Source organism: Asparagus officinalis, chromosome 8 (assembly GCF_001876935.1).
Source record: "Asparagus officinalis chromosome 8, Aspof.V1, whole genome shotgun sequence".
Lineage (NCBI taxonomy): Eukaryota > Viridiplantae > Streptophyta > Magnoliopsida > Asparagales > Asparagaceae > Asparagus > Asparagus officinalis.
The window spans coordinates 114,521,956-114,535,348 of NC_033801.1; the positions used below are offsets into that span (position 1 = coordinate 114,521,956).

The 13,393-nt window shown below is 32.5% G+C and overlaps 1 protein-coding gene across 1 annotated transcript; it reads right to left on the reverse strand.

The window, feature by feature from the left end:
* On the reverse strand, nt 591-7,450 carry LOC109821759 (protein LOL2-like). The gene is made up of 4 exons (XM_020387919.1): nt 7,185-7,450; nt 4,520-4,632; nt 1,319-1,455; nt 591-803 (listed from the first exon to the last, which is right to left on the reverse strand). Exons 2-4 carry the CDS (start codon nt 4,629-4,631, stop codon nt 591-593), a joined length of 462 nt encoding a protein of 153 aa, XP_020243508.1. The 5' UTR covers nt 4,632; nt 7,185-7,450.

Sequence of the window (13,393 nt, forward strand, 5' to 3'; positions counted from 1 at the left end):
TGGGGGTAAGGGGAGAATAATGGGTATAAGATGACGACTCATTTTACTAAATGAACTGCCAAAAGATAATCATGTAATGAGACCCACTCTATAAGTCATATCAAAAGATGTGGGTCTCTCACCTATATCTCTTGGTAGATCATTTTGCTAGATGAGCCGCCTCCTCATAGCCATTAAACCCTATATATATAATTTAGAAAAAAATAAATTTCAAAATTTGTTATAACTTGTTTCATAACCTAACAGTCGCATTTTGTTATGTAACCCAAGTAAATAACACAGACTTCATTTAACACTAAAAAACATGTTAAAAATACTATAACGTAAGTTATATAACCTTTAATATAACGTGAGTTAAGTTGAGTTAAATTATTCAACATATTTAGACATGTGGATGTATCATCGCTGTTTAGATAAGCTAACCCTAACTCATTACCTCTCGATCCCTATTGCTTTCATTCACAACTGAGATCATGGACCTTTGCCTCTCACTCAAAACAAACATTAGCTCCTTCCTCTCACCTGCGACGAAGCTTCCCCTGTAACTCCTCTCCAGTTCCGCCCCCTTCATCTCTTCCCCTTTCCAACGCCTAAGACAAAAGCCTTCCATGCCTTCGATGAAGACGAAGTTCCAAAACTAAACCTAGCTCCTCCCTATCTGGCTCCTCCCCAAAATAAACCTTTATCTCCTCTCGACAAAGACAACCTCTATCCAATGAAGAAGACTTCTCCAGTAGCTCTACTTCCCATCCATGGTTGAGGATTTCATCGCAACGGCTACGACTTGGTTGGGAGATTGAGGGCTGCAGCAAGGTATTTTCCATATTTTCGTTCATTTTACAATTAAGTCTTTGAAATGTTTGATTTTGCTAAGACTTGTTTGATTGCTTTAAACTTGATGTATTTGGTCGTTTGATGATGCTTTTTAGACTGATTGTTAGTCAAATATAACTAAATTTTGTTAAGAAATTGTGATACTATATTTCTATATTTGATAATTGTGATGATATATTTGAAAATTTTGATGAGTTCAATTATTAAAGACATTATGAAATGCATGTATTCATAATATATTTAAATAATTAATAAACCAAATAATCTACAATATGTGCTACCATTTTTCCCTTTCTTTTCTTTAACCCATAACAGAAGGTAGAGCATTAAATTATGCATTATCGCTATTTTCAACATTATTATATATATAACAAATATGGTCCAAAGTTTCTTTGTATAGAACACAGTGAAAGAAACATATAGGCTAAACTTTATGAAAAGAGCATATTTGCAATGCTAACATTTAAGACAAGAAAATTTTAACGGGAACAGAAAGACGAGCAACACCTGATCTAGCAAGATTCATCGTATTACAGCAGGAACATCTAACACTCGTTGCACCTCGGGTGTACATCAACAACGTTCGGCAGTTTCCACACACAAGTTGAGCCATCTCCATTCCTGTAAAATGTCAGATTTTCCAATATGTTAACAATAGTTAAATGCGTTAAAAAGAAATTGCCTTAAACATAATTGAACTTCCTTCTTCTAATATGAATTTTTTTTATTAAAGGGATTAATTGCACTTAAATACCTTATTGTTTCCCTCACTTGTTTTTTGTAGCACTTGTCTACCTAAAGTTTTCAAAACTTTCATTTATATACCCTCACTTTTTGTGTTACATACCCTAAAGTTTTTAAAACTTGCACTTAGTTACTTAAGTTTTTAAAACTGACACTTAAACACCCTAAAGTTTTTAAAACTTACACTTAACACCCTATGTTTTTAAAATTTAACACTTAATACCCTAACGTATAAAACTTGAACTTAAACGCCCTCATTTTGCATAACTTCAGGTATTTAAATGCAAGTTTTAAAACATTAGGGTATTTAAGTTCATGTTTTTAAAACCTTTAAGGTATATAAGTGCTGCAAAAACGAGTGAGAGTATATAAATGCAAGATTTAAAAACTTAAGGGCATATGAGCGTTGCTAAAAATAAGTGAGGGTATATAAGTGCAAAGTAGAGAAACTATAGGGTATTTTAAGTGCAATTAAGCCTTATTAAAAAAAAGGTTAAAAGTAAAAAGTGTGCAGTTTGTAGCTCCTGGCTAGCTGTACTTTTCACTGCTTATATTGCAACTAAATATTGAGAAGTGAAATAAAAACTGCAATATCATTATAACCCTCTACAACTTCAACCATCATCTTATATCTGGAACGTGAACTTCTCCAATATTTGGCTCAATGGGGAAAAAAGTCCTGAATGGAAAACAATACAATTTTACACTATGTTTGGAAAATCAATGGCAACTCATAGTTTTTTTGACTTTCCGCAAATAGAAATGAAATGATAAAATAATTCAAACAAAGTTGAATAGTTTTTTGTAGGAAGATAGTGTTACAATGTATTTGCATAATCAAAATGACACAACAGGGGTAAAAAGAAAACTTTCTTCATCCTTTCTTAGAATTCAAAATAAGATATGAGTAGTTTCATTTTTCTGTGAAATGAAACAGTTATTGGGGTCCACATGAAAGTCTTTCATTCTAATTTTCCCTTTCACTTTTTTTCCATGACCAAAAAAATCCTTAATTAAACATTGAATTCCTCATATAAATTTATATAACAGATGTCAGTACATGCTCTTTAATTAGGACTATTAGTTTATTAGTCTTTGTTTAAAAGACAGTCCAACCACCATACAGTCTAGAAAATGTTGTTAAATTGAACAAAATAAGCATATGACAAACAGATTAACTTCGTATATCATCTCAAAATCCTCCAAAATTTTGAAAATATAATCAATTTGGTTGGCTACCAGAATTGGTTGTTTCGAAAACAAGTACATTTGTTTTTGAGTGGAATGAAGCAACAAAATTTACTATCTTATATTTGCAGTAGATGTTTAAAGTACTGCAATTTTTTAAAGGGGACATTTCATCCTTAGTAAGAAAATCATGATGAAGTTTTAATCTGGAAGTCACAAATTGTTGGGCACGCGAAAGACGTGTCAACAAAAGTTCTTGAATGATGGAGAGTAGCTGAGACATTAATTTTTTTTTTTCAAATGAAAGCAATACATGCTAAAGAAATGTTCTAGTAACCTAATTATCAAAAATAATTCCTCCTGGATAAGATAAGAAACATGTACCCGACTATGGAGCATGTTTTAATGTGCACACTATGAAACCGTGTAACATTGGCAACTAAAAGATATCATACAGGAACAAATAGAAAACTGGATAAATGCAGCACATTAACATTCTCCTTCAATTAAACCCCAAGTTCTCTTTGCCAACAACACCAGTTCATCCAAAAGTTATGAAATAATATAAAGGGTACTTATTATAAAACCTCCTTCAAGTTTGGACACTTATTATGAAACCCCCTCTCCTTATCTTTTGATTACAAAACCCTCTCCTGTTAAAATAATTGCTAAGATTAGCATGTGCAATGCACGTGAGCGAAAAAATCTCTCAAATACCCCCCATGAATGGGGTTGCTCTTCTCTCTCAACTATAGCCGAACTCTCTTTTTTCCCCTAAAACATATATATTGTTTGTTGGTTTGTTGGTATGGTAAAGTCTTGCTGCGTAATGCCAAATAGGCTACAATCCATGGATAAATTTCCTATCAATAAGCAGGCATTTCCTATTTGTTACATGGCAAACATTTAACATTAACTCATCAACGCATCTTTTTCTTTTCCTTGACAAAGGCGCTGTTAAGCCCTGTAGCGAAGCTTTCTCTTGGTTCTTGCTCCTGCCATGGTTGTGGAGTGGTTGTTTCCTCCTTGGAATTTTCTTTGAAGTCCTTTGCATGTACGGAGAGTTCCCCGAAATCGTTCCTATGGGGTCGTACGTGGCAGCTGGTATAGATGATGAAAGGCAGGCTGCTTGAACCAGGACCTATTCTCTTAAAAGGCGGCAAGCAAAGCTGAATAGGACCCATGAATGGGGGTATTCCCGTTACTCACAAAGAAAAAGAGAAATGACTTGGACAAAAAGGGAAGCGACTTGGACAAAAAGAAACGAAATGACTTAGACAAATCTTGTCTGTCGATAGCCTTAGACCAATCAATCGAATATTGATTAATACGAAATCGACCAATCAATAGGAAGAATGTTGTGTACTAAAAAGATGTGTATCATGATGAAGTTGCAACTTTTGAAAACATAGAAGAGAATAAAATTATCTGAGAAAGAACGAAAAAGAGAAATTGATTATATGAACAGAAATAAGATGGGAATGAAATGGTGGGGGGGATATGTTAAAAGAAGAAGGAGAGGGCTACTTTGGAACATGAAAATGCATGTGACTTGCACATGCAATTTTAAATAAAACTTAACAGCTCTTTAAGCAGTAGGGGGTTTTGTAATAAAAAGATATCAGCAGGGGGTTTCATAATAAGTGGCCAAACTTGTGGGGGGTTTCATAATAATTACCCTAATATAAAATATAAAACAAGGAGTTGACGTTCTCTGGTTAAAGCATCATGATAATCAGAAAAAGAAAGATACCAGGTGGAGGTACTGGGGTAATTGTATTGCATATTGCACAACAAACGTTAGTGGCCCCCCTGGGATAAAGAAGAACATTCCTACATCCATTGCACACAAGTTGGCTCTGCATCCTACAATGTCAACAACAAAAAATATTAGTAACAAATATTTATTGCTTACTACTAGATGTCAAAATATTAGTCGATGATTATTCCTAGTAATGTCAATTTGCATGCAGTGCAAGTATGCAATCTCTATGATCAGAAATTTCAAGAATACAAAATTACCATATACCAGCAATCTTTTCTACTTGATACTAACAAATATGGGGTTACTAGGTAGCAAACACGACCATCATCCTGCTAGAAAAATTAACATATTTTGCAATTTACATCCAGGAGGGACGGCATTGTCAAAGAAAAAATATTGTATAAAACATACACGATATTGCAGACCAAGATACCTGAGATTAAGACCCTTATCCTGGAAAATGATGAAGAAAGCAAGATTGAAAAACATATAGGTATTATAGAGGAAGGTTGCCACAGGCTATATATAATTGAGAAGTGAACGCATGCACCCAAGGAGTGCCCAAGGAAATGTTAGTGTCCAGTACAGTTGTTGAGTGTCTGTCACATGTACGACTTCATGATATGAGTGCCCATGGAACATAAGTGTATGATTTTTTCCTCCACCTTATTTTGAAGTTATCTTTTTGCACTTATTTTCCCCTCAAAATCTAATTTGTTATTTATAATCTTCATCATTTGCTTGCCGAATGTGCCGTTCAAGAGGCTAAAAGAAACTAACAAGTTGCTTAATCTACACTAAGCAATAAAATCATTCCAAAAGTAGCCAAACTTCCTTCCCTCTCTTCATTCTCTCTCCATGACCCTCCATGTGTTTCAATATATGGAGATTGTACTATGTAAACTAGTCCTCAAAATAAGCTTTTGTGATAACTCAATGGTGGTCATCATTCGGCCGTTCAGGCGATCCAAAAAACCATTTCACTTGACCTTTGGATCCAAATATAGTTTAAGAGTGAAAGATCACTGAATTTTGAAACTTTTTTATCCATGCATCAGATGATTCTTTTTTTACATGACTCCACACAGTGTTTTGCAAATGATTGATGTGTAGATGAGAACTCTACACCGTCATTTCCTTCATTAAGTATTTTCCATCTAGAGTCAAGTTAGGAGAAAGTATTGATTAAGAGAGACAGGTTTTATGGATGAATTAGTTAAAGCTAGTTATGAGTCTAGAAGAGTTCTTAACCACATTATTGGATGTTCCATAATACAAAATTTTATCACCAAGAGAGAATGTAGGATAATGGGCTGATGCAAACATGAAAAAAAAATAGAATGTATGTCTAAGTTGCAAGGTTTCATTTTCATAAATAAATTGCTAAATGATCTAATAGTAATATATAATATTTTCAGAGTCAACCATGTCCTTGGTTGCAAGAGCGAATCATATGTGGAGTCAAGTGTGGGATTTTGGAGATTTGAGTCACTCCCTCTAACAACTAGATAATAAGGATCTGTTATCTAAGTTTCTAACAAACGGAATCCAAAATTTGAAAAGTTTTTCTACACAACTTTTTGAAGGATAATCACTTTGAAAACCAAAAGATAAAATATTCATCCCTCATCGCTTAAAGCATAACCAAAGCGTGCGCTTCATGCTCCCCAAAATGTTTCTCTTTAGAAGCACACACAGACAAGATACAAGGATGTAAAAGGATCTTTTTACTAAAATTAAAAATGCCCCTACATGTCTACATATGACCATCTGACTATCAATAAGATACATATATTATGCATGTAGGTTAGTTTATTGTGATTTGCATCTATGCTAATCAGGATATGAATGTATCTATTCGTGAATTTTTATATATCACTATATTTAAATGTTCGTAATATTTATAAATTTTAAACTTAAATCATACTTAACTCATGAGGCTTAGGCCTCACTTCATCAAAGGGTCTAAATAACGCTTCGTCTTACGCATCCGCTTTCTAAAACATTGATGGTACCAGAGCAACTTGGACTCCAAGCCACTGGACATGCAATTAAATTTTAAAGAGGATTTAGAAGCTATACAATAGTATAAAATAGTCCAGATTTTGACTCGTGAAAAAGGCACTTCATCTGTGGGGGCATTCTAGAGTTTAAAATTATAACCCTCAGCCCTCACCACAACCTCAAAGTTTTGTAATGAAAGGGCTTGAAGAATATCGACATAATTGACATAAGAAAAAATAAATGATGCAAGAGATGCGAGGATGACAAGAATTCCCAAAACTCAAACGATGGTGTCAATTTCAAGAGCTTCAAAGAACTTAAAGACTTCTGTCAAAGGAAAAACATTTCATTCATTCTGAATATAAACTAAATTAGCAGAGATCAACTAAGCCTAAATACCCAACAATTAAAGTGCAACTCTTTGATCAAAAGACTAAAAAATTCAGTCTTGAAGTCAAATTCCAATGGCAACCGGACATTTAACCAGCTGATCAGAATCCCAATGTTGACCAATTCCAAATCAAAAACACCTCCATAAAAAATAAAGACTGCTCGTATCTCAAACTCTACCTTAATAAACGAATTGCACAACAAAGGCATAAATGGCATAAAAAATAACCCCAATCACAATGTGGTCATCAGAAATTACCTCCAAATCGAGAAAATTTGAGCCCTAGCCCGCACAAAGCTTATCAAAAGAGAGACCTTGATCACTCAACACACAGGATGATCTACCAGAATCCTTCAATCTTTGATCGATCGAGAATTAATCGTGCAAGAAAGAACTGAAACCCTAGAAATTGGGGATTTTTTGGACAAACGCGTTGAGAAATGAAGAGAAGAAAGCGAGAAAAGAGAGGAATTCAAAGGATTGGGGATTTTTAAGACGAGATTATGAAAGAAATACAGTTATCTTGTCAAGGGAGGGATAAGAATACCAGGTCTACGCGTGTTCTTTTGCATAAAAGTCTTGCTTTTACTTTGAAATGTTAAGGTTTTGTGGATGGTTTTGCACATAAGGCCTTTCCTTTATTCTAATTTGAAACTTATATAACTATTGAAAAGAAACACAATCATAATATCAACATTTTTAACAAGAGAACTTAAATTTGTTGTGATAAAAAAACTCATAATCATGCCTTGAAATTATTATCGCTAATTATCTAGAATTTTCTTTACTGCCAGTTCAGGCTTGCAATATAACATATTCTTAACCCGATCGATATTATTTTGTATAACATAAAAAATTCCCTATCCTTGTTAACGTGGTTATTTGCTTGGATAAAACTTGAGATTTGTAAATAGTAAAGGATTTTTTATATGAAACGACATAAAATATAGAAGTTTTTCAGGGTACCACAAAATTTCCAATTTTTCTAAAATCACCATGATAATATTAACAAAGTGTCATCAAGTCATAATCTTCACCCATTTTATGTTTATAACGTGAGTATGAAATGACATAAAAGCCCATTGCAACTAAGTTTTGGAGAGGTGGGCTAGGGATGTTTTGAGGGAATTAAATATGTTTGAGGGAATTGACTAAGTTTTGGATGGATGTTAGGTTTTTTGTTGAGAGGATAAAATATTATAAAATATAGATGGGCTCCATCGTGAGGGTATTTTAGGATCTAAAACATATTATTTAACATAACATAGATGAAATTATGGTGCTCTATTAATAGTGCACATCACTATGGTGGTTTTTGAAAGCAATAAATTTCATAGTAATTCTCTGAAAAACCACTATATTTTATGGCATTTCGTATAAAAAAAATATTACAACTTTTACTTAAGGTAACTATAATTTTTACAGTTTTAATTGTAAAAATAGTTAACTTCAGCAAAAAAGAGAAACTATTCTATGTGGTGATAAGTATTTTTGCAAAAAAAGGTGTATTCTTCTCGCAAGTAAGTGCACTTTTACTTAACAAACAGTTGTATCAAACAGTACCAAAGCCTAGACGAATGTCTTTCTCGATTTCTTCCCACTCCAACCGGAGTTACTTTTGCAATTGCACTTATTATTATTACAAGTGCAAAATTTTGAAAAGCGCCACACAACCCACTTCTGTATGTTATAAAAGGAACTATTTGGTTTGTTGGAAAAATAAATTGCAGCAAATGTTACATGCAACATTTATTTCAAGTAAACAACTTTAAATTCATTTTTTGGATATCTGAAATTATATTGTAGAACATATAGTTCCAATACAAATTCAATGTTTGGCTGAAAGCAAGTAGTGCAAAAGCTACATAATTTTTTTATATAAGAAAACTTTAATGTAGATAGTTTTTTGTAAAAAAGATTTATTTTGATGAAGTGGAATTATTTTAATTTTTAATTTTTTTTGAAGCTTACAGTTTCCTCCCACCGAATTAGCAGTAGCATTTTTTTGCAAATTTCATACTATATTTAAAAGCACGAATTCGGGAAAATCTTTTGGTAGACAAAATTACCCTTGGAATTCAAATATTATGATCTATTAAGTAAGAGTAAGTGGATAAATTGATGAATTCTTATTGGATATACATAGTATGAAGATAATGATACACTTTAAATTGAAATGTAAATCTAAATAAAATTATTAAATGCTAATTTTACAAATGTCTACAAAATAAATGGCATATATGCAAAAACTAAATAAATTAATAAGACAAATAATGTCTATCCCAAAGGTCGAACCCAGGAACAATGTAGACCTATAAATGTACATAATGTGGATGAGATATTTACAAAATTAACCAAACAAATTAAAGAGACAAAAGTCATTCTCAAAATTATAAAAAAAATTAAGGAAAATAAAAATCATACTCCGTTTAAAAGCACGAGTTTAGGAAAAGCTTTCCATAGTCAAAATTACCCTGTACTATTATAAATATTTAATTTAAATTATAATCTATCTTAATCATACTTATATCCTATCCTAATACCCCATGAACTATCTATACTTCAACAATTTAAATAAGATTAATAAATATATGAAACAGCTCTGTAGTATCAATTTATTACTTGAAGTATTACAAAAAAAGAAAAAAAATTTAAAAATTAGAAAAAATACTCTCAAAAGTTTAAAATTACACAAAATAAAAAGCTAAAAATTTAGAACTTGGCAAAGAAAAGAGTAATTGTGTGATATTCTTTCATTAAGATATATAAATATAACTTATAATTTAAGGTTTACTATCCCTTTTCAGAATCTAAAAATAGTTAAGTTGATATTGGTAGAAAAATAGTAATAATAATAGATTAAAATATCCAGTTAAAGAATAAAAAAATATATGATAAATTAAAACTTACTGTTATTGTATAAAATAAAATAATTGCATATAATTTTACCAATATGTTAGAGCAGCAAAAATACATAAGTATCATTAATTGATAGAAGACTAAATCGTAAAAAACTGATAAAAACTATAATATTATAGGTTAACATTAATTGATTATAATTTATAAATATTAATCTCTAATGGTAATAATATGTATAGGGTAAAAAATTATAAAGATTTATGCATGGAGAAATATTAGAAAATTTAGAGATATCCTTCAAAAGAATCAAGTGATTTTCATTTCAAATGGAATTCGGAACGTCCATGAATCACTTCAATTAACACTAACATATATTATATTTATCAAAGAAACATCGACTGAGTACCCCCTGAAGAATATATTGAACACTTTGTTCCAATCAAAGAAACATTCTTCATGGAAGATAAAGAAAAATTACTATGTCATGACTCTGTGTAAGCAAAAAATATAAAATCACCTTTTTCTTTTTCTTATATAGTATCACGATCTTGCGTGCGATTTTATTTAGGGGTATGACTATTAGCGAAGGATCAATTCTTAAAGACACACTCAAAGATAATGATGTAATAGCACTATTAGAATTCAAGATCTTTAAATATGAAGGTAGTATATTTTATTACAAAAATTATTATTAAAGATCACTAAATATAAAATTCACCATATAATTGTCTCAATTTTATAGAGAAGATATACATGCCATCATAAATTGTGTCAATAATATATATAAATCCAAAGATACAACTTACTGAAAGAAATAAGAGAATAGTAAGTAAACCAAGCAAACATCCATATAACATCGTAAAGAAAAAATTTATATTTTAAAGCTAATATGCAACGTTCTTTTAGAGTAAGCTGCCAAGACAAAAGTATCTCCATCAAGTCTCTTTATAAATGCAATAGAAATTTAAATTACTAATATATACAACCATTATAACATTCGAAAGAGGTATGATCTTAGAAAATTGATACGTGCAACTAACAGAGATAGTGGGAAGAGTGGTGTTAGTGGATAGTTGTAGAGAGAGGAGTGGTGTAGTGGATAGTTGTAGAGAGGAGTGATGTTAGTGGATAGAGATAATTAGTGTAGTTATATATAGTGGTTGTAATGGAGAGGATTGTATGAATGAGAATTATTGTTTGCTTATCCTCTAGTTCTTCTCCTTATCTTCCTTTGTTCTTATCTCTGTTCCTATTCTTCTTCCTTTATCAAAACCAATCACATCATTGGTATCAGAGCCGGTCGACCATGGAGACAAGAGCCAAGACTAATGCGGAATTTCGAGCAGAGGTCGAAGAAACTCTTGCCAAACATGAGACCATCATTGATCGTATCCATGTAACTCTAGAACACGTGCTAGAAGAATTACAAGCTGTGCGTCTCCATCAGACCCAGGAAGCCGAGATCCGAGTAGCTAACCCAGCGGCTATACCCGGCCGAAACAACCCTTTGGTTGCTATTGAAGAAGGGCAGCTTCAAACCTAACCACGACCTAGGAATAACAACCCAACCAACCTAAAACTCCAACTTCTAAAATTCAATGGTAAGGACCCAAACGGGTGGATATACAAAGCCGAACAATATTTCACATTCCACGGAGTTGAGCCTGTGCAACAAGTGCAATTAGCAGCTTTTCATTTGGAGGGTGAGGCACTCCAATGGTATCGGTGGTTGAACAAGTTTCAGGGTCCATTAACATGGCCAGAATTCACACGTGCAGTGTTGCAACGATTCGGTCCGACTGATTATGAAGACCCTTCAGAGGCACTCACGTGGCTCAAACAAGTTACTTCAGTGGCTGCTTACCAAACTATGTTCGAAAAACTATCTCAAAGAATTGATGGGTTGCCACAAAATTACCTCATTGGATGCTTTGTTGCAGGACTCAAGGATGAGATACGTTTGGACGTTAAGGTTAAATAGCCTCGTACGTTAGTGGATGCAATTAGAGTGACCAGATTAATTGAAGAGAGGAACTTGCTTCGGAAAAAGGTGACCACCCCCAACCCAACAGCTGGTGTACTAGGTCCTCCACCAACTCAGAGTGTGAATGCAAGTTCAAATACTACTATAACAACATTCCGTCAAATCATTAACCAAGAGGCGCGAGACCGTCGAGAGAAGGGGTTATGTTACTATTGTGATGAGAAGTTCATTCCGGGTCATCACTGTAAACGTCCATAACTATTCATGATCGATGATGATAACAATGTTCAACATGAACCAGAGAGTCAAGAAGAAATTTCCTTTCACTATCCTTGCGGACAAGGATCCTTAGGGGGGGGGGGTTGTAGAGAGAAGAGTGGTGTTAGTGGATAGTTGTAGAGAGAGGAGTGGTGTAGTGGGTAGTTGCAGAGAGGAGTGATGTTAGTGGATAGAGATGTGTAGTTATATATAGTGGTTGTAATAGAGAGGATGGTATGAATGAGAATTATTGTTTGCTTATCCTCTAGTTCTTCTCCTTATCTTCCTCTGTTCTTATCTCCGTTCCTATTCTTCTTCCTCTATCAAAACCAACCACATCAAAAACCTACTCTAAAATTCATCCAATTAAACCTAATAATAATTTACCAATATATAGACACACTATCGCACCTTTAAAGCAACGATAACTACCATTTATAATAAAGTTGATCAATGGTTCTATTTTGCAAATGCTGCAATAAGAAAGTGGATAGATATGTTAATAATAAGTGTCCATATGATAAATGTTGAATCGCCAATGATGTAATACTAAGGTTAAGTGATATCCCTTCTCTATAAAATAAATATATTAAAATTAAATATTAATATTATAATCTAAAGCAAATTGACAATAAAAAATGTAATGTATTTAGTTCAGATCCTCATGGAAAATAACACAGACAAAGCAAAGGTAACATTATGACACAGCAGAAATTCTTTAGATGCACAACAGAATAATTCATTGTAGAGAAAAAAGAGGTAGCTCCTAACATTATTTAAGTAATAAATTAAAAGAACAAAAAATTTCATATATATTTAAAATTAACATTTATTCTTATTAAAATAGGAAAAAATCAAAGCTCGTATTGTCAGAAGTTTGTGTTAAACATAAGAAATATATTCAACTTCTTTGTGAATTTAGACGAGAAGACAAAAGATGAATGAGCCCAAGGAAAGATAGCATGCTCTAGTCTCATATCACAATCGATGTAGACGATGAAGACACTACTCTATAATTACCCAGGAAAAAGATAAAGATGAAGAAGGATTGATCTCGACTCAATAAAAAAATAAAATAGAAGCAACAAAAGATAATGTTTTGTGAATTGTTATAAAATAGTTTTATTTTTTTTAGTAAAAATAGGAATCTTTAGAAGTTATTTTCATAAACTATTTTTAGTGCTTTCATATGCATATGTGGATGCTTTTATCATATAAAAGTATACTAGAGTTATCATTAATTTTTAGTTCATGAAAATTTTAATTAACTATTTTGTGTCATTTTAGCCCACTTTAAATCAATCATCTTGGCTCGTTGGCTTTATTATTCGTCTTCCTTTTATAATGTTATTTTTTCAAGTGCTTT

Excerpts from the sequence above, each read along its gene's own strand:
- LOC109821759 (XM_020387919.1), bottom strand. The coding sequence starts at position 4,631 with ATGCAGAGCCAACTTGTGTGCAATGGATGTAGGAATGTTCTTCTTTAT. Across the intron at positions 1,456-4,519 it reads TACCCCAGTACCTCCACCTG|GAATGGAGATGGCTCAACTT; the intron begins GTATCTTTCTTT and ends GACATTTTACAG. Across the intron at positions 804-1,318 it reads TTGCTCGTCTTTCTGTTCCC|CCCTCAATCTCCCAACCAAG; the intron begins GTTAAAATTTTC and ends ACCTTGCTGCAG.